This window comes from Harmonia axyridis, chromosome 3, assembly GCF_914767665.1.
Source record: "Harmonia axyridis chromosome 3, icHarAxyr1.1, whole genome shotgun sequence".
Lineage (NCBI taxonomy): Eukaryota > Metazoa > Arthropoda > Insecta > Coleoptera > Coccinellidae > Harmonia > Harmonia axyridis.
Genome location: NC_059503.1, coordinates 41,408,303 through 41,431,684, shown reverse-complemented (window position 1 = coordinate 41,431,684; position 23,382 = coordinate 41,408,303). Strand labels below are relative to the sequence as shown.

The window sequence follows — 23,382 nt, the reverse complement described above, 5'->3', positions numbered from 1 at the left end:
GGCTGCTACATCTGTTCAATATTGCCAGCAAACAACACAACATGAAGATATCCAGTGACAAAACTAAATGCATGGTGATAAGTAAGGAACCTGTTCGATGTAAATTAGAACTAGAGGGTGTCGTCATTCAGCAGACAATGAGCTTCAAATATCTCGGAGTTGAAATCACCAGTCACAGAGATCTCTATTCGGAAGTCCAACAGCAGGCCACTAAGGCGGCACAGATAACTGGATATCTGAACACAATGGTGTGGCAGAACAAGTACATGCTCCAGGAAACAAAGGTGAGGCTTTACAAAGCAATGGTGCGCCCAATTATGAACTACGCCGTAGAAACCCGTGCGGAAACAGAGAGAACCAAACAAAAGCTCAGAACGATGGAAATGAGGATCCTGAGAAGAATTTCAGGGGTGACATTGAGGGATAGACAGACCAACAAGTCAATAAGACAGAGAACTGGTGTACAGGATGTTGTCAAGTGGAGTAGACAGAGAAGAAGGGATTGGAGAGACCACGTTGATAGGATGGAGTCAGATAGAATAGCATACATCTGCAAGAATGAACAACCCAGAGGAAGGAGAAAGCCGGGTAGACCACCGAAAAGATGGGCTCAAAGCTGGTTTTCCTCATCTGCAGAATAGACCAAGTTTGAATAAATGAATAAATAGAATAGACCAAGGCCAAGCAAACAGGGAACTCCCTAGCTAAAGGAAGAAGAAGAGAAGAAGAAGATAACTCACTGCGGAATGCACAGCCATAGTTCGATTGTTTCCGGAGGTGTATCGAACTTTATACACCGGTTAGGTGCGGAAGAATGTCGGGCGGTCCATCGGTATCAGACACTGCATCTCTACCATCAGGTGATTGCTGGAATAAATATGAATGGTACTACTTCAGCTTCAATTACGATCGGAGGAGCAGTAAACAACGATGGAACCTGCAAAGGGACAACCTACCAAGAAAATGGTCAGACATGGCAGGATGTTGTCGTAGTAGCCTCTATAAAAATACGAGTAGCGGACTATGAAGCAAGGGTAAAAATAGACGAAAATGAGATAAGTCTATTAGGAGGTGTAGTATGTCCCTACTTAAAAGGCTATTGCTTTGACACAACATTGGGAGAGGTCACATGGGAAAACGAAGCACTCTCTCACTGCGGAGAATCCCTGAGTTTGCTATTCCAAGGTCAGGCGGAAATAATTTCAAATCAATTTACGACCGAACGGATCCTAGTTATAGAAGATGGTACAAAGGTCTTCGCAGTAACGCTGATGAAGAGAGTCACACTGTGCCAAATAGAAATATGGCAAACCGAACATCCAAGAATCTTAGTGATGGAGGAAAAACAACGAAATGATATACATCTCAAAATGAATATTCTTCCTCACAATGCTGATTTGATGGCTTACGTCAACAGTAAGTTTTTATATGTAGAACAGGCCTACGCAAGGAAACTGGACCAACTATATACAGATACCGTCCATAGAAGATGTCTCTTACAACGAGAAATACTTCGAAACCGACTACTGATGGCTCCACTGGTACCCAATACTTTGAGCCAACTTGTGAAGGAAAGAGGAGGATATGTAGGAAGAGTACTAGGAGAGGTCCTGTACATAATGAGATGTGTACCCCGTAATGTGATGATACGACGAACGGAAAAATGCTATAATGAATTACCCATTATAGTGAACAACCAGTCAAAATTTATGGCCCCAGTTACGAGGATTATTCAGAATTACGCGGAGGAAGTGGATTGCCTAATGCCCCCATTATATAAAATAGATGACTACTGGATGGGATTCAGCCCGTACCCAACTACAAAAAAGACACCAGAAATATTGTCACCCGACTCAAACCCTAAGTTGAAATTTTCACCCATACGACCTATTGGAGCACTTGGGATTTATACTCAAGAAGAGATCAGTAATGCCCAAAGAATCTTAACGTTCGGAACCGAAAGGAAAGCGGTAGAAAACATCATAACCAGACGAGTAGCCGGCCTAGATACATCGAACCAAGGATTTTCGACATTAAGTATGTTTAACCCTGAAGAGATGAAAGAATTAGCCCATAACACCATACGTCAAGTGTGGGGATGGTTCACTGATGTAGGGATATTTATGAGTGGACTTATGGGATTCTATGCGATCTTCAGAATGATAGCTTACAGCCTTGGAGTCATACTAAACGGACTCCACCTATACGAAAACTTTGGTTGCGGAGTAATGATACTGGCTAGCTTATGGAACACCCTCACCATGTGGGTTACCAACCGTCAATTGACAAAACTAGAAACGTCAAGAAGAAATCAAGAACAGGCCATGCGAGGAGAAGAATTAACCACGACAATATACCCAACATTAAGTGCGACCGCGCCTCATTGGACTGAAGTATCGAATCAATGCGCAACTACAGAGCATGCACCCGAAGTATGCAGTGCATGAGGAACTGTTCGCGAAACCCCAAAACTTTTTCGAAACGATCATTAAGTACGCGGTGTTCGAATGAACTATCATCCCCCTCCCCCCCAAATAAAGGTTATCCCCCAAGGCGAGGGTTAGGCTCAAGACTTCTTGAGGTATGGATATGCTGATGAACCAGGATGTTGTCCGCGAGAGAAGTGATTCCAAAATCATGTCAATTGAACGGCCTCCATATAAAACAAAGTGGAAGTGCGATGGAAGTAATGAAAAACAAAAAAAAAAAATTTTTCTTCCTCTGTCATACTCAAAAGCTATCTCATCGTGTTATTTTAGGTTAGATTAAAATAGTAGTTTAAAGGTTCATTTATTACCTATTCAATTTTTTGTTTTGAAAAGATAAATTTGTTAAGTTGAGGAGTTACATGAACTAAGATGAATTTGGACTATTAATGGTAGTAAAGGAAAAGTTATGGCAACCGATGCCAAAACTTTTTCAAAGAGGAGAGTAATGTAATGAATGTGAATGATAATTCGCAATGAGTACAGGCTCATTAAAAGGATATTCAACAAATTCCCGGTTCTATCCCAGTAGAGTGAACGCAAACGAAGTCGTTGTCACCCCTCACATTTATTAGGCATTAAATCCTTCATCCTGGCTTAAGATAAACACCCCAGGGTAGTTGGCACTGTCGATATCCCACGATAAAACAAGTAGGTTCCAATTTCACAAGATTAGTACAGGATTTCAAGGCAATAAAAATGTAGTCGTAAAAACTCTAGGGAGGTTTAAATGGCCCAAAACTCCGAACATAAAAATCTGTTCTATTCGGAGGGGACCACCAACGGTGGTCCGCGTCCAACAAAATGGTTTCCAATTTAGGCGGTACCAACGGAACAACCCCATGTCAATAGTACATAACATGGGGTGGAACCAATAATCTAGGTACATAAGGACAATCACTCTGATTGGACGAAAGGAAAAAGAAGATAGACGCTTAGAAAAATTTGGTAGAAGGAGGATGACGATTATTCAACTATAAAAACAATACTTTTCAATTCAGTAGACAGTTCAAGTTCGATCCTAAGTTGAATAAAGTTCAAGTCGGTTTGCGGGAACGGTTTTCAGGAAAGTTACAAATAGGGAATTTGTTGAAAGGTTTACTTGAACAGTGATTGTGATATCCAGGGTAAGGATATTTAATTTAATCTTATATATATTGTTTGATGATTTTTTTCTCCTTATAAAAGATTTACCAAAATAGTCCAAGATTGTCGAAGGTTATAATTTTTTCTTATTTACTCTTAAGGTGTTTGCCATAGGCTAGTGATGTGCAAATTTCATTGATTGTATTTTTTTCATTAATTATTTCAATCCATTATTAAACTTTGTTATTCAAAAATACTTGGTCTCATTCAGTGAAACACCTCCCAGAAAAAGATCAAATATAAGACTTATCCTAGTGCATAAGCCGGACGCACGAAAGGTTCTTTCATAAAAGAGAAATTGTGTTAATTTCAAAATAACTGTACTGGCTGGAATTATAGAAAGCCGCTCTTCTAATAAGTTCCTTTTCTTAAACATTAACACCCAACTAATCCGGACCTTGTGACCGACCATTGAGGTAAGTATTTTATAAGCAGAAGAAAGGCACGTGATCGGCCTGTAGTTTTCAGGTTTGGTAGGATCTCCCTTTTTGAAGATCATGTACGTCGTGCCTTGTGTGGGAATTTTGGGATCTTTTCCGGGTTTTCCAAAGCTGCATTCAAAAGCCGCGCCAAAACCCCATGAGTGGACGGTAAGTATTTCCACCAATAATTATGAATATTGTCTATTCCAGCCGTTGTCCAGTTTTTCATTCTTTTGACTGTCATCGCTACATCTTCCTCGGTGATGACGACCGAATGCATTTCAGATAGACTTGCATGTATTTCTTTTTCACTTTCTATCCATGTGGCTTTGGTGTTGTGACTTTTCCTTTCTGACCATATGTTAGACCCCTATTTTTCGAATTCCTTCAGTTCAGGATCAGCTGCTTTCGGAGATTCTTGCTGGGTTCTATGGTGATCTCCCAGATCTTTGAAGAAACTTTTTTGATTGGTGTTGAATTGATTATTTTGATGGTATCTCTTAGTTCTTTTATGGTATCTTCTCAATCTGCTGCCCAGGATTGCCAGTTTTTGCTTTAAGGTCTCCATATGAATCACTAGCTCTTGTTTGTACTGAGCATCTTTCCTTTTCAGTTTTAATCTTCTTGAATAGCACTGCACTTGTCTGATTACCTTTTTGCTAACTTCCTCCTCCTTCAGGTAAGAATGAAGGATTCCTATTTCCTTCCGTAGGATTTTGATTTTCTTTTCCAATCTTTCCTCCCACGGGGGTTTTCTCTGTTGGTGTGTCCTTTGTGTTTCCGTTACTGTCGGTGTTTGCAGTATATTGTTAACAACCATTGCAGCGCAGTAGACCTTGTGGCAAATATCTTCTAGGTTCTTTGTGCTATTCAATATTTCACTCAGTGCAGTATTTACGGTGGACATTGTTGTTTTGGAATCCTTATTTTTCTTTATCTTAGGAATTCGATGTCTATCTGCCATTTGGATTCCATTCCACCTTAGGCATTCCTCTTGGAAGATTTCGCGTATCTCACGTATAGTCCCGTCCGGCTCTGCCTCCACCGTTAGCTGTAGTCCATCAACCCCATCATCTGTGCTGTCCCGTTCTGGGAGAAAGCTTAATCTATGTATGCTCCTTCGTATGTTATTTATCCTCATCACTGGAGAATTTTGAGCAGCCGCCTTCATTGCCTCAAGCTCAGCCGGTGAGAGTAGCTTGCGAGTTCTTATGTTCCGAATTTGGGCTATCAAGTGTTTTCCGGTGAACTTCTTGTCGGGATAGATCTCCTCCCATCGTTCAGCCAGTTTTTCGGCGTATTTCTTTGTGTTCTTTCCACCTTCAGTAACCAAATAATAAGCATTGATCAGACTGCGGTTCATTTCTCTTGTCCAATGCTGCCTTTCCTGTTCCTGGGTTCCAGCGAGACCGCCTATTTCAGACGTGTCCAAGCCATTAATCCTAGAGTTCCTGAACAATCTTCTTGGCCTTGTGGTGCCAGTTCGTAGAGGAGTGCCACTTGCTCCACTCGATTCTACTAGGGACCGTGAAGATCTTCCCCTAGGCGCGATCCCAACACCAGGGGCGGGTTCCGAGGCTTCTTGAGTGTCGAAAGCTCATTATTCACAGTAGAAGGGGTGCTAACCCTCACACTGGTTGACTCAGGTACGCGGGGTCGTCACTTCCCGAGGACCGTAGCCCCCCTTGCATAATATATATAATTATGTTTTTCGTTGAGAAAACCACGTTTTTAAAAACGAATTTATTTAAAAGGAAATATGGAAATGAACAATAGGATGAATCTAAGATGATTCTAAAGCTGATTATCTATCTGACTGACTGACTGACAATAACATATTGTCTCCTATTTATAACATTATATTTTCTTATCTTAATTGACGCCACGCGTCGAACCACCTGCATTATGCTGATGTAAGCAAAATGCAGCACACTGATATGTGAATCCAAATGAACAATACAATATTACGTCAATTGATCAGAACGGGATGGAATCCTGTAATTCCTCCCCACCTAAGTTAAAGTTATCACCTTTAATAGGTGTGACTTTAGCAAGTCTATTATTTTTCAAATATTTAAAAATAAGAAAAAATATCAAAATCAATATTATTATAAACATAAGAATAAAAATTAATGAATATCCTGGTTGGATGTGCCATTCTTCTAGGTCTTCCAACTGGATGTCAGGGATGTCTTTTTTCTTGAAGTTCGAACTGGGCTGGTTCTTCATTGGATGAGCCATCTTGGGCAGGACAATGTATTTTTCTTCCATAATCGTAGAAATGGGAAAAATTTCTTTTTGTGTGTTTCCTACAACACATTTAGAACGAAGGATTGCCGTTGGGGGTATGAAATAATGTTTTGTTTGCTGTGGGCATTTCTCTTGGACTTTTTCATTTTTTATTGAGAGGATATTTCCATCTTCTAGAAGTTTCAAGTTAGCTTGTGGGACTGATACAATTCTTGAACAATTTTCTTTGTGATTTTTCAACAAATTTCTGATGCATTCTGGAGGCTTGGATAGTAGATCTTGATCGCATAGGAAGTCTTCTTCAACTGGGTGACATTGACTCGTACTCCATAGTAATTCTTCTTCTTGTGAGAGCATGTAGGAGTCGGATAAGGAAAGGGATTCATTATTTTGGGAAAGAAAGTAAAACTTGTATAATTCGTATCCCTTTTCATAAATGGTTGGAATAGATATAAGAAATAGTAAAATTTTATTTTTGAAAATTACCTTAGTATGGCATAATTGATAATAGTCTTTTATATGATGTAAGGGAATGATACTTGAATTTTTGATTACTTCTGAGAACTTTGAATAGGGTAAAATGGATTCATGCAACAAATGTAACCTAGCAAAACTAATTGCAGTTTGAATTTCATCCAAAGTATTTTTAATGTCTTTGAGTTCAAAAGTCATAAGATGCATTTGCTGAACTTCTTCGAGTGCTGGTACAATTTTTAATAATTCAAGATTATCATGCATTTTCTGAAATTTATCAATATATTTGTTTTTCAAGTCATTAACTACAGTAGCGATCTTCTTTTGATTCCTTATGAGGGTTTCCTCATTTTTCTTTATGCTATTAAAATAATTTCTGTATAATTCTTCATCGTCAGAATCTAAGGTTCCAAAGAGTATTTTTGAGATTTTGCCTCCTAAATTAATCAATCCTCTCTTAGTCCGTATTTTTTCATTAACTATTTCTTCGAACGATTCAATATTTATTTTATTAGACTCTTGCAAATATCTATAGTTTGCAGTCTGCGAAAAACCTAATGGTTCCTTCTTAAATTTATCTATTTCTTTCTGGTATGCCAAAATTACATTTTCTATTTTATTTAAATCAATATGATAAATTAGTTGTAAATTCTTTTTTGTTATGTAAGCTTTTCCTAATTGAATGGGCAATACATTATTTTCAATTGGAATAATTTCTAGTGAATTAATTATCTTCGTTATCATTAAAATCATAATTATCAATGTAAATGAATGGTGATCCATGTTGAATCTGAAAATAAAATTTGAAAGTTACTTCTTTCGTTGCTTCATAATTTTCTTATGATAAATATGTTTATTTTTCGAATCTTGAATACGATGTGAGTCTATTTCACTTGCATCGATTCTTTTGAACGCTGGGTCGAGTTTTCTTGTTTTCGGATTTTTAATATACGTTGGATTTTCATTTAAGGGACGATCAGCAGATCTTTTCTTATTTGTTTTTTCTAAACGGGCCAAGTTTTTCTCTTGTCGTTTTTCTAAATGTTTTGAAATATCGTTGAAATTTTCTAAGTAATTTTCAACATAATTTTGAATTTGTTCATTATGAGTTCTTTCAATGGGTAAAGAATAATTTAAATCGGCTTTGATGATTTGCATTGGAGTCATCTCTAGACTCGAATGATTTGAATTATTATAACTTAATAAGGCTTGAGCTAATTTATTTTGAAAAGTCAAATTTTTATTTTCAATTGTTCTCAATTGTTCTATGAGAGTAGAATGAAATCTTTCAACTAATGCGTTTGAATTTGGGTTATAATTCGTGATATAATGTATTTCGATTTTATGGACTTTGCAAAAATCTTGTATTACATTATTTTTAAATTCGATCCCATTATCACAAGTAATTTTGTTAGGGATTCCATAATGACTAAAATAAATTAATAATTTGTCCATAATTTCTGATCCTGTCTTTTGTAACAAAGGATAGCATTGTCCAAATCTGGAAAAAGAATCTATCACGCTTAAACAATTTGTTTGATTAAATTTAATCGTGTCACAGTAGACATGAGTAAAAGGTTTCGTACCGACGGGATTTGGTTTAAATTGAAGTTGAACTGGAGTTCTTTCATATTTAGATTTTTGACAAATTTCACATGTATTTATATAATTCTGAATATCTTTATTCATATTCGGCCAATAATACTTTCTTTTCAAACTTAATAAATTTTCGCGTAATCCACGATGTGAAGTTTTGGTTTCATGGAATTGTTTCATTCTAAGGAGTTGTTCCTCCTTGTCTTCGACATCTTCTACTAATGTTCTCGATATTTTCAAATCAAGGCTCTTATAATCGAATTTCTCTTGCAAAATTCGTATAAGAGGTTTTTCTAATTCTAATGATTTGAAGTATATTGTATAAGGACTTTTTGGACGTAGATATTCTCGAATAAATCTACATAAATCTGTTTCGACAGAATTTACTGATACAAGAAATCTTAATTTTTCTCCGAACAATTTAATTTTCGTAACATCATAATTCGATGCTTTTTTAAATATGACCTGCAAATTCGCGGAGTTTATACTTCTCTCCGTATAAGGTATTTCAAAGATAGGGTTTTCTATACTACTGTGAATGGTTACATCATCGTGTATAATCACGTTTGAAGTTTCGAAATCAATTATATTTTCATCTTCATTTTCATTGGAATCATCATTTTCGCATTCACCTGCATTTAGTAATTCCAAGCATTCATCAAGTTCTTCGTCAGTAACTTGATTAATTATTGACACTAAGTCATCTTCAATACCATTATTTATTTCTTCGATTTCGTTCAAATCGTTCATTTGCATATTTGATGCTTTGATTTGATTTATTTCATTACCATTCTTATTTGGTAAATAGAATATAGTAATTTTCATATTCAAATTCAGAAAAATATATTTTATCATATTAAAAATTGTGGACCATTTCAATCGGTCTAATCCGCTACTTATACGTGGTATTGCTAAATATTTTTCATTATTCATTTCACAAATTTCTCTAAGTTCCATTAGAGATTTAAATACGTTTTCGTACGTAGGTTTATCATAATAATTTTCTTTCGTTATTAAATAATAAATATTTCTATTATCTTTTCGAATCTTGGCAACTTGACCTACCATTTTATTTTGCGATTTCAGTTTTTCAATATTTCCGTATTTATTTTTAAAACAGACGGCTATACCTCGACTCATGTGGAAGTCTTTAGAAACACAATGCGCTAATGCATAATTTTTAGGGGCTTTAAATAAATTACCTTCTTTCTCTTTTACATTTGGAGAATCCGTTATTTCATTGATTTCATTCAGCTTTATAAAATTTTCAAAATTAATTTCATTTTCTATAACAATTCTGCTCAATGCATCTGCATTATTCGTTGAACCTTTTCTGTATCTAATTTCATAGTCAAATTCCTCTAATTTAATTCGCCATCGCATAAGGCGAGAATTTGGTTCTTTTAATGAAAATAACCAAGTTAATGGTTTATGATCCGTATAAATTATAAATTTTTTTCCGTACAAATAGGGTCTAAAAAATTTGCAACTGAATAAAATAGCCAAAAGCTCCTTTTCTATGGTGCTATATTTTATTTCCGATTGGCTGAGAGTACGACTAGCATACGCTACAGGTAAATCACCTGGTGGAGTACCTTGAGAAAGGACTGAACCGATTGCATATCCGGATGCATCTGTAGTAAGCACGAAAGGTTTATTAAAATCAGGATAACATAGGATTGGATGGTTTAAAAGGTTACGTTTCAGAACCTGAAAAGCTTCTACATATTTTATATCATCAATATCAATTTTCGCTTCTTTTTTTAAACACGCAGTCAAAGGTTTTGCTATCTTTGCAAAATTTGGAATGAATTTTCTATAATATCCTACTAAACCAAGGAAAGATTTGATTTCTTTCGGTGTTTTAGGAATTGGAAATTTAGTTACTGCTTCTAATTTTTTTGGATTAGGTTTTATTCCTTCTGGAGTTATAATGTGACCTAAAAATTCGATTTCTGTTTTGAAGAAATGACATTTATCTAATTGAATTTTCATATCATCTTTCATAAGCGTTTCCAATATAGTATGAATATCAGCCAAATGCTGTTCTACTGTTTCTGAAAAAATAATTATGTCATCCATATAAATATGACAAATTTTTCCTATATAATCTTTCAAAATATTATTCATCAATCGCTGAAATGTAGCAGGCGCGTTTTTTAAACCAAATGGCATTCTTAAAAATTCGTAATGTCCATTATCTACAGTAAAAGCCGTTTTTTCTATTGATTCTTCGTCCATTTCGATTTGATGAAAGCCTGAGGCAAGGTCAAGTGTCGTAAAATACTTTTTATTTCCTAATTTATCTAGGATACTATCAATTTGGGGTAAAGGATATTTATCATCAATTGTTTTATCATTCAGTTTTCTATAATCGATGGCCATTCGCCATTTTACTTTTCCTGATAAGTCCTCTTTCTTTGGGACTATAACTACTGGGAAAGACCAGGGGGAAATACTTGGTCGAATAATATTTTTATCTAATAAATCTTTTATTTGTTTTTTGACTTCTTCCCTGTGTACTTCGGGATATCTATAAATTTTGCAATGAACCGGAACATCATCGGTTGTTCGAATCTTATGTTTGATTCTACTAGAAAAAGATAAAGGTTGATTGGGTAATTGTAATACATTTTCGTTTGTTTGTAAAATTTTCATAAGTTGATTACTTATTTTTGATTCTAAATGAGAAAGATCCACTGGGATTTTCGTTGGATTTTGACATACTTGTTGGTATTTAAAAGGAATGTTGCAAAATTCATTTTCTAAAATTTGATCTTGAAAGTTCAAATTGATTCCATACTTGTTCAAAAAATCTGCTCCTATTAAGCCATCATAATTTCTATGAAATTTATAAAGTACAAATGGATGAGTATCTTCTACGTTAAATTCAGAAAATAAAGGCAATAAGACTTTTTCATTTGAAGTGTTTTGTCTCATACACGCGGTTAAAGTGGTTTTTTCTTGATAAATATTACTTGGGCAATTATTATACGCAAATTTGGGGTCTATTAAACAAACTGAACATCCACTGTCAATCAAAAGTTTACATTTAGGATAATTGAATTCGATATAGGGAAGTTGATTTGAATGATCAATACTATTATTTAAGTCGATTCGTTTCCCGAGGCTAGTTCGCAAAAATTTCGTTCTTCAAAATTTTTTGAAGTCGAAGCGTCGCCAATTACGAATTTCGTGGGAAATTGTTTTGATTTATTTGAATTCTTGGTTTTCCAACGACCTCTATCATTTTGTTCATAATAATTCTTTTTATTCTGACTCGAATCTAATTGGGTTAATTCCTCAAATGTATAATTGGGGGTTTGTTCATCGGAATAAAATTTCTTATTTGGATTTGTTGGGAATTGCGTCGAATAATTTGGACGTTTTTGTGCAAAGTTTCTAGTTTGGACTGACATTTTTTCTGGTGGTGTATTAATTCGTTGGTTGGGATTTGGTTTAAAAACATTTTGATTATTATATCGTTCCGTCTTTGGATATCCGAACACTTGTTTGTTTGTAGGATAATAATTATTCACAGGTCTTTGATTAAACTGAATAGGTTGTGAGGGGAAATTTGAATTTAGATTTGAATTATAATTATTATTCGATCTAAAATGATAATTATTGGGAATATAATTTGATCTATAATTATTTGGAATATAGTGTCTTTTATTATTATTATTATTTTGAAAATTATTTTTCGTCCTTCGCGATTGAAAATTATGTTTTCTACTTTTATCTAATAAATCATATTGCTCCATGTTTGACAAATAATCTTTAATTGCATTTATGGTTTGGTCAAACGTTAAGGCATTATTAGCGATTAAATAAGTTCTAAGTTCCGTTGGTGCATTCGAAATTAACACCGTTTTACAAATTTTCAATATATTAGTCTTATACAATTGTTTTTCTTGAGCTGGCATCGTGTCAGCATCTATTCTGTAGTTAATTCTTATTTTCATCGAAATTATTTCATCTATAAAGCTAATCATATCTGATTTCTTTTCTAAGAATTGTAATTGGTGAATCAACACATCTAAATTGATTTGATCGCCAAATTTATTATTCAAAAATCTTTTCAGATGATCCCAATTATCGGGTATATCTGAGGTAGAAACTTCAGCAAGTGCTCTACCGACTAATTTTGATTTAACTAAAGCTAAACAGTATTTTTTAATAAGTTCATTTTCGTTACTGAACATACTTAAATAACTTTCTACGTTTTTAATAAAAGAATGGAGTTCGTTCTCCATTCCTGAAAATTTAGGAAGGAGTGATCCAAACTTTTCTGCAGTTGATAAATCCATTTTAACTCTAGCTACTTTCTTTTCTTTCTTACCGTGGAACTGTTTAAAAGAAGTAATATTGATAATTTTAATGATCGGTTTTTATAATAAGAAACCTAGGAAAAACTTTGTGATCGGTTTTTTATGATAAGAAACCTAGGAAAAACTTTGTGATCGGTTTTTTATAAGAAACCTAGAAAAAACTTTTATACAAGTTTTACGCTCAAAACTTGGGAAAAGGTTGACTATTTTTGGGCCAGAATAGGTAAACTGGGAGTCAGTTAGAAAGGATTGCTCACCTCGTTGATATTCCTTGTTTGAAGTTGAAACTGTCCTGGGCGCTACTCCAATGATCGAGCCTCTGGTTTTCTTCTTAGGGGTTGCTTCTCACCTTAACAGTTGAAACTGATAGTCGAAAGAAAGTTTTTAGTTTTCACTTCTACGACCGGCACAATATTTCAGATAATACGTCGCGTTTTTCTCGTCGCGCTATTATTTCCGAAATATTTAAAGAGATCCCATCCTCGTCGCCAATTATGTTTTTCGTTGAGAAAACCACGTTTTTAAAAACGAATTTATTTAAAAGGAAATATGGAAATGAACAATAGGATGAATCTAAGATGATTCTAAAGCTGATTATCTATCTGACTGACTGACTGACAATAACATATTGTCTCCTATTTATAACATTATATTTTCTTATCTTAATTGACGCCACGCGTCGAACCACCTGCATTATGCTGATGTAAGCAAAATGCAGCACACTGATATGTGAATCCAAATGAACAATACAATATTACGTCAATTGATCAGAACGGGATGGAATCCTGTAATTATATATATATATATATATATATATATATATATATATATATATATATATATATATATATATATATATTATGCGGTCGAATTTTTTCGCAACGGGATTCGTATGTTGCCAGAAAGATGGGGAAAAGTTGTAGCTAGCGATGGCCAATACTTTCAATAATTCATTTGTAACCATTTTTTCACAATAAAGGCTCAGAATTTGAAAAAAAAACGGGAAAGACTTATTCACACACCTTATATATATATATATATATATATATATATATATATATATATATATATATATATATATGTATATATATATATATATAATTATGTTTTTGAGATGGAAAACCTTGTTTTTAAAAAAAACTTTATTTACAAGAAAAAGACGAAAGGTACAATCAAAACGACTTATTATTGACTGGCTATTGACTATTGACTGACTAAAAAACAATGCATCTGAGAATTTATAACATTACTTATCTCTAATGCAAAATGTGGCGTGATCCTAAGCGTCACACAAAGAATAGCTAAAATAGCAAAATTACATTGTAAGAACAAAGGATGTATTATAGTTACAATAGGCATTCATTCCACCCACATTATCCCGTGTTTGAGATTGATGAGTTAACAATATTCTATCATGAAATATAAAGTAATAAATGAAGATTCGAAAATAGGTCGTATGATCAGAATGGGGTCGTATTATGTAATTCCTCCCCTTCTTGGAAAAAGGTATCACCTTGCTGAGGTGTAGCTTTTAAAGATACATTTTTTCTGAAATATCTACAAGCAAAAGCAATAACAATAATAATTATAAGTATTGTCAAAATAAATGCAAATGTTATTCCAATAGGTTGAAGATTCCACTGCTCTAATTCTTCTAAAACGATGTCTGGAATATCTTCATTCTTGATAAGTTCTTCTTGAGAATCATTCTTGATAAAATGGGTCTGCTTGGGTAGAATAATATATTTTTCTTCATTTATGATGGTTAGAGGAAAAATTTCTTTTTGTGAATTACTTATAGTACATTTAGAATGCAACAGGGCCATTGGCGGAATAAAATAATGTTTGATTTGGTGAGGGCATTTCTCTATGACTTTTCTATTGTCTAGAGATAAAATATTTCCATCTTCTAATAATTTCAAATCTGAATAGGGAACTGATGTTGTTCTGGTAAAATTTTCTTTATGGGTTTTCAAAACGTTGATGAGGCATCTTGGAGGTTTCTTCATGGATTCTTGATTACATAGGAAGTCCTTTTCAACTGGATGACATTCACTTGTCGACCATTGTAATATTTCTTCTTGAGATAGCAAATAGGAATCGGTGTAAGGAAGGGTTTCATTATTTTGTGATAGGAAGTAAAACTTATACAACTCGTATTCCTTTTCATAAATAGTTGGAATCGATATTAAGAACAATAACATCTTGTTTTTGAAAATAACTTTCGTATAACAAAGTTGATAATAATCCTTCAAATGATGAACAGGGATTATCGTAACATTTTTGATTAATTCAGAAAATTGATTGTAAGGCAGAATAGATTCGTGTAAAAGATGTAATCTAGCAAAACTGACTGCCGTTTGAATTTCATCAATAGTATTTTTAATATCTTTAATTTGAAATGTCATAAGATGCATTTGTTCGACTTCTTGGAGTGCAGGTACAATTTGTAATAATTTCAAATTTTCAGTTATTTTTTGAAATTTATCGTAATATTTGTTCTTTAAGTCATTAACTACAGTAGCAATATTCTTTTGATTCCTCATGAGTATTTTCTCATTTTTCTTTATGCCATCAAAATAATTCTTAAATAATTCCTCATCATCTGAATCTAAAGTTCCGAATAAAATCTTTGATATTTTTCCACCGAGATTAATAAGTCCTCTTTTTGTTTTTATATTTTCATTTAATAATTCTTCAAGGGCCTTGATATTCAATTCATTGGAATGTCGTAAATATTTAAAATTCGTTGTTTGTGCAAAACCTAATGGTTCTTTTCTAATATTCTCAATTTCTTTCTGATAATCGCTAATTACTTTTTCAATCTTACTTAAATCAATATGATATATTAACTGCAAATTTCTATTTGTAATAAATGCTCTTCCAAGTTGTATAGGTAAAATATTGTTTTCAATAGGAATAATTTCTAAGGTAAATGATTCTATGATAATCTCAAGTAGTGTGAGTGTCACGATGAAATAATTCATTTTCAATCTGAAATAAAAATTAAAATTTACTTTTTCCGTTGTTTCAGAATTTTTTTATGATAAATATGTTTATTCTTATTATCTTGTATACGATGTGAATCAATTTCTTTCGCATCTATCTTTTTGAATGCAGGATCAAGTTTTCTTGTAATTGGAGCTTTGATATGAGTTGGGTTTGTATTACAATAGGAGTAATTGAACGGTTCGTGACCTACGTAGCTTGATTGAAATTGTATGGGAGGTCTTTTGAATTTGCTTTTTCGACAAATATCATGGGGAAATTTATGGTAATTTATATCTTTCGAAAATTCTTTATTTATTTTCGTCTTTAAGTATTTTCGTTTTGGCTCACTGGAAATATCCGTATAATTATGATCATTTACATCTTCTATCAATTTATGAATCAAAAATTTATCATATTTTTGTTCAATATTATTTAAATCTTCAATACCATTAAAATCATTTATTTGGGAATTCAATGTTTCAATTTGATTTATTTCATTATTATCTTCTCTGGGTAAATAATATACAATCACTTTCATAGTTGAATTGAAAAAAATATACTTTATCATATTGAATATCGTTGACCATTTTAATCGGTCCAAGCCGCTGGCAATGCGCGGTAATGCTAAACATTTTTCATTATTTTGTTTACATAATCTTTCGAGATTCAAAATCGCTTGAAATACATCTTCATACTTAGGTTTATCATAATAAAATTCTTTTGTGATTAAATAGTAAATATTTCGATTATTTTTTCGGATCGCGGCAACTTCGCCTATAGATTTATTTTGAGATTTTAAATTTTCAATTTCGCCATATTTATTTTTGAAACTTAAAGCTATTCCTTTATTCATATGGAAATCTCGTGAAACACAATGTGCTAATGCAAAATTCTTTTGAGAATTGAATAAATTTCCTTCTTTTTCTTTAATGTTTGGTGAATCTTTGATATCGTTATTTTCTTGCGCCTTTATAAAATTTTCGTAAGTTAGGTCATCTTCCATAACTATTCTACTTAATGCATCTGCATTGTTCTGCGAGCCTTTTCTATATTTTATTTCATAATCAAATTCTTCAAGTTTTATTCGCCATCTCATTAGTCTCGAATTAGGTTCTTTTAGAGAAAATAGCCAAATTAAAGGTTTATGATCTGTATAAATTGTAAATTTTCTTCCGTATAAATATGGCCTGAAATGTTTACACGACCATACAATCGATAATAATTCTTTTTCGATCACACTGTATCGAGATTCAGCCTCATTTAAAGTTCTACTCGCGAAAGCAATCGGAAGATCATTGGGCGGTTGACCTTGAGATAATACTGAACCTACTGCATATCCGGATGCATCTGTAGTTAAAACAAAGGGTTCTTTGAAATCAGGATATCGCAATATAGGATGGTTTAATAAATTTTGTTTACATACTTCAAAGGCTTCAACATATTTTGGATCATTTATATTGATTTTAGAATTTTTCTTCAAGCAATTTGTAAGAGGTTTGGTAATTTTTGCAAAGTTAGGTATAAATTTCCTATAATATCCGACTAAACCAAGAAATGATTTGATTTCTTTTTGAGTTTTTGGAATTGGGAATTTATTCACAACAGTTAATTTATTAGGGTTAGGTTTAATTCCTTCTGGAGTTATAATATGACCTAGGAATTCTATTTCAGTTTTGAAAAAATGACATTTGTCCAATTGTATTTTCAAATTATCTTCTTTAAATACTTCGAGAATATTATGGATGTCTGCTAAGTGTTGTTCTATTGAATCTGAGAAAATAACAACATCATCCATATAAACATAACAATTTTTTCCAATATAATTTCTCAATACTATATTCATTAATCTTTGAAAAGAAGCAGGGGCATTTTTTAATCCGAATGGCATTCGTAAAAATTCATAATGACCATTTTCAATTGTAAAGGCGGTCTTTTCTATAGAGTCACTATCTAATTCAATTTGATGAAAACCGGACGCTAAATCGAGCGTTGTAAAATATTTCTTTTTTCCTAACTTATCTAAAATTGCATCGATTTGCGGTAAAGGGTATTTATCATCAATAGTTTTTTCATTTAATTTTCTGTAGTCAATTGCTATACGCCATTTTTGTTTTTGTGATAAATCTTTCTTTTTAGTTTCTAGATGATTAAGGTCTACTGGTAATTTAATAGGATTTTGATTTGTATTATCTAGGGTATGCTTCATGTCAATTCGTTTTCTAAAGTAGGGTCCCGAAAATTTTGTTTGGAAGTCGATGGTTTCGAATAAAAATCTCTATCATTATTATTATAATTAAATCTATCAAAGGATTTATTATTACGATTTGATCCTATTTGAGTTAATTCTTCAAAAGTAAAATGTGGTTCATTAGAAACGCGTTCATTAAAAAATTTCTTTTGGGGATTCGTTGGGAATTGCGTCGAATAATTTGGACGTTTTTGGGGGTAAACTCTTGTTTGTACTGACATTTTTTCTGGTGGTGTATTAATTCTTTGATTAGGATTTGGTTTGAAAACATTAGTATTAGTATTAGTATATCCAAAAACTTGTTTGTTTGAGGGATAGTATCTATTCACAGGTCTTTGATTAAACTGAATAGGTTGTGAGGGGAAATTTGAATTTGAATTCGAATTATAATTATTATTCGATCTAAAATGATAATTATTAGGAATATAATTTGATCTATAATTATTTGTTCTCGTATTGGGATTATTTCTGAAATTATTTTTTTCAGGGCGTGTTTGAAATTTGTGTCTTCTGCTTTTATCGAGTAAATCATATTGAGCTAAATTCGATATATAATCTTTAACTGCATTCACTGTTCCGTCAAAATTCAAAGCATTATTTGTTATTAAATAAGTCCTCAATTCTATTGGGGCATTTGATATAAGAACTGTTTTACAAATCTTTAAAATATTAGTTTTATATAATTGTTTTTCTGGATCTGGCATGGGATCCGCGTCAATTCTATAATTTATTCTTATCTTTAAGGAAATTATCTTATCAATAAAATCTATTATATCTTCATTATGTGATTTATTCAAAAATTGTAATTTGTGTATCAATACATCTAAATTGATTTGATCGCCAAATTTAATCTGTAAGAATCTCTTTAGAGAATTCCAATCATCAGGAATATCGGAAGTTGCTACCTCAGCTAACGCTCTTCCTACTAATTTACTTTTAACAACTGATAAACAATAACTTTTTACTATATTTTGTTCATTTGTGAACATCCTTAAATATTCTTCTGTACTTTTTATAAAAGAATGTAATTCATTCTCCACTCCTGAAAATCTTGGCAAAAGCATCCCGAACTTTTCCGGTAATGTTAAGTTTATATTTTCTAATGCCATTTTTACTGTTTTCGCTTTACGGCCTTTAAAATGTTTTATTGAAGTAATCTTGAATTAAAATTGGTAATCGGTTTTTTTAAATGAGTAACCTAGAAAAAACTCTTATGTCGGTTTTTTAAAGAAACCTAGGAAAAACTGTTCTACAAGTTTTACACTCAAAACTTTGGGAAAAGGTTGACTATTTTTGGGCCAGAATAGGTAAACTGGGAGTCAATTAGAAAGGATTGCTAACCTTTTTTGTTTCGTATTCCTTGTAGTGAAGTCGTCTTGGGCGCTACTCCAAAGATCAGGGCTTCTTGGCTTCCTTCTCAGGGTTGCTTCTCACCTTAACAGTTGAAACTGATAGTCGAAAGAAAGTTTTTGTTTTGTCACTTCTACGACCGGCACAATATTTAAGATAATACGTCGCGTTTTTCTCGTCGCGCTATTATTTCCGAAATATTTAAAGAGATCCCATCCTCGTCGCCAATTATGTTTTTGAGATGGAAAACCTTGTTTTTAAAAAAAACTTTATTTACAAGAAAAAGACGAAAGGTACAATCAAAACGACTTATTATTGACTGGCTATTGACTATTGACTGACTAAAAAACAATGCATCTGAGAATTTATAACATTACTTATCTCTAATGCAAAATGTGGCGTGATCCTAAGCGTCACACAAAGAATAGCTAAAATAGCAAAATTACATTGTAAGAACAAAGGATGTATTATAGTTACAATAGGCATTCATTCCACCCACATTATCCCGTGTTTGAGATTGATGAGTTAACAATATTCTATCATGAAATATAAAGTAATAAATGAAGATTCGAAAATAGGTCGTATGATCAGAATGGGGTCGTATTATGTAATTATATATATATATATATATATATATATATATATATATATATATATATATATATATATATATATATATATATATATATAAGGTGTGTGAATAAGTCTTTCCCGTTTTTTTTTCAAATTCCGAGCCTTTATTGTGAAAAAATGGTTACAAATGAATTATTGAAAGTATATATATATATATATATATATATATATATATATATATATATATATATATATATATATATATATATATATATACCGAATTTTAATATATCAAAACAAATATGAATGAACCAGCGCCCAAAGCTTCTGATATAATTGAAGATTTTTCATTAAGAGCAATTGCCTAGAATATTTTCAGAATTTTGAATATTTGAAATTTGTGCCCGGCTATTGCAGCCACTGAATGGATATTCATTGATTCTTCAAATTGATATAATTTTTCTTCACGCGTACAAACATTTTGCGTTAAGGGGATAATGAATCATAGTGCAGTGTTTTTGTTATTGGAATCAATCTGAGGTTTCCATTCAGTTGGGAGAGTATTAAAATTTTTCAAGAATAATTTGGACCGTTGGTAGTGCTAGGACTTACACCTCAGATTTCGCGGTAAGCAGTTTAAAGTTTTCTGAATGTTTAGAATTCATTTTGATAATTACTTCATTTAGCCACCACAGATTTTTATCCTTCATCTTTTTTAAATACAAATAATAATACACTGAGATGCCAGATTTTCTTACCAAATAAAATACAACCTCCTTCGGCTAGTAACCAACAGCTTATGTATCTGTACAAGGTATATCGTCCCCAAACACCTAGCAGAATATGCTTCCAAAAGAAAGAATTCCTTTCGAATCCCTCGGAGATAATGAAGTCGTCGGATACAAGCATCCCTAATAATTGAAAAAGTAATAGGTACAATAATCCAAGGCCAAACCTCCTCAATGCAGCTATTTCGCTCTCCGGTGCTTTCAAAGGGTCCTTCTGAAAGACAAAAATATTCTTAGGACAAAAATTAACACACTCAATTTTATAATCATACAGGGTAATTCAACTTTCAGCAGACAAACTTTACCAATTACTCATTTAACCTATTAGCCATATGGCAACTGGCAACATCGGTAAAGTTTCAAATAACTTCCGATAATTCACTCTCACCGAACTCAGAACAAATGCGATTGTTAAAAGATTCCATGAACCGAATCCAATCCCCTCTCACAGAAATGGTCTAGAACACATAATTCATTTTTACGTTATCCCTACGACTGCTGAACTTGTGGAGTGGTATTATAAATCAATCTGGACAACAACCTTTTTGGGTATCCATTCTCTAGCATCAACTGTACCAACAACCCCAGATTCTGCCGCCTTAGACTTGGATGGGCAACCTTTTCGATGCGATTCTTCAATCCTAAAATCATGTTTACCTTTTGTCCATGTGGATGATTAGAAAAATAGTGTAAGTATCTCCCTGAACTTGTTGCTTTTCGGTACCAATCTAGAAAGAATCAGCCTATTTTCCAGTGTTCGAATCACCCTTGTATCCAGGAATGGGACTCCATTCGCTGTTTCTTCCTCCAAAGTAAACTGTATACTTTCATGTTCACTGTTAAACCTGTCTAGAACGAAAGCAACCTGGTCTTTAGTTACAGCACATATTAGATCATCAACATATTTCTTGATGAAAGGAATGTGAAAAGGAATACTAACAAGAATGCAGTCCAGAAGGAAATCCATTACTAATTCAGCAATGGATGGACTGAAGTTGGAACCCATAGGGGAACTGAGCACCTGCTTGAAGAACCCACCATTGAAAAGAAAATAGTTTGAAGAAAACAGGAACTTGATGGCATGGATGAATTCTTCTTTTGGTAGACTTGTGTGGTTTTTGATAGTATCCCACTTGTTCTCAACAGCTGAAACTGCCCACTCGACAGGAATGTTGGTGAAAAGGGATACAACGTCCAGGCTGATCAGGACATAATCAACAGGTAACTGGAAATCATTCACATATTGGGCAAAAGCAAAGGAATCTTCAATAAAATATCTACTTCTGGTAGAAGAAAGATATTTAGACAGGATGTCTGAAACAAAAACTGACAGTTTGGATGTGGGGGGTGTTAGCAGATGATATTATTGGTCTCAAGGCAAGAATGGGTTTGTGGATTTTTGGTAAACCGTAGAATCTAGCTGGAACTGAATTGTAAATGTACAGTGATTTACCTTGTATTTGTGTTATGTGGCCCTCACTGACCCATTGTTTAATCAATGCATTACATTTACCTTGTATTGTAATGGTTGGATCTCTGTTAGTAAGAAGTAGGTAATATTGTTCATTGAGCAAAATTTTGTTGGAGAGCTCTATGTACTGATCCTTATCCATCCAAACCGTAACATTTCCTTTATCAGCCCGTAACACAAGCAATTCTTGATGTTCACTTAGGTACCTCTTACAGTGGTAAAATTCTCTCTGGAAAACATTATTAGTCCTTTTTCCAGGTTTGATGTAGTTTGTGATAATATTAACAGCTTGGGAACGTTTGAAGTTCTTTCCCTCATCTGACAGTCTATCATTAAGATCAATAATGCTCTCTACATCTGACAACAGCCCCGACATGTAAACCTCCTTTAAAGGAATATCAATGCCGAATTTGGGGCCCAGTTCTAGAAATTTCAATATTCTATCTGGTACAATAACAGAACTAACATTCTTAATCCACCTTTTTTGTGGTTCTACTCTCTTAAGAAGTTCATCCGATAGAGCTCTCACCTTCATCAGATTTCTCTCCCTGAAACGACTTAGAAGAGAATTTGCTGCTATCAGGGAGAGAAATCTGATGATTCTGGATTGGTACCGAAAACCAACAAGTTCAGGGAGATACTTACACTATTTTTCTAATCATCCACATGGACAAATAACATACAGTGGAGGTGATGATTTTGGGTAGGTGAAAAAACTTTCAGTCAAACTCCACCAAATACAAACTTTATTGAGTGTAATATCAAAAGGGATATGTTTCGAAGGAACAATCCTTCATCTTCAGCCAGAAAAAGGTCTACAGAAATAAGAAATGTCAGTATAGTGATCAAAATTAAATTTTTAACCTACCATATGTGGTGGAAAAAATAACAACCAAGAATACATGTAAATATTAAAAAACTATAAAAAGGAATTTAACCGCAAAACCTTGCGGGTCCCCCAATGTTATGGTGAAAATAACATTCCTGTCCATACAGTGTCAATTAATGAAAATTGTGACCATGCACGTGTTGTTCTTGAAAAGGGTCATGACAAGGAAGTGACTCTTGACAGGACATGAAGTTTAATATCCGTCATACACCGAGCGAGACGTCACGAGTCAAGGCGACAGAGCTACTGTCCAATGGAACTATGGTAAAGGGAGCAATAGTCAATCGTATAACATAAACTGACCGCAAAAATCTTCTAAAAAAGGGGCTGAACCAGATAAAATGGCAATGTGCAACCATGGTTGTTG

The 23,382-nt window shown here is 33.3% G+C and overlaps 2 protein-coding genes across 3 annotated transcripts in view; both read right to left on the bottom strand.

Annotated features, from left to right (window-relative positions):
* Positions 1–23,382, bottom strand: part of LOC123676673 (lysophospholipid acyltransferase 5) — a 123,527-nt gene that overhangs the window by 22,492 nt on the left and 77,653 nt on the right. The window contains exon 5 of one of the 2 annotated variants that reach the window (XM_045612773.1): positions 20,626–20,866. In XM_045612773.1, the coding sequence (XP_045468729.1) occupies positions 20,626–20,866 (241 nt within the window). Of the gene's footprint in view, positions 1–20,625; positions 20,870–23,382 lie in introns of both variants that reach the window. The other variant, XM_045612772.1, reaches the window with a different exon arrangement.
* On the bottom strand, positions 7,517–12,489 carry LOC123676672. The gene has a single exon (XM_045612771.1). The coding sequence runs from the start codon at positions 11,312–11,314 to the stop codon at positions 7,589–7,591; it is 3,726 nt and encodes a 1,241-aa protein (XP_045468727.1). The 5' UTR covers positions 11,315–12,489; the 3' UTR covers positions 7,517–7,588.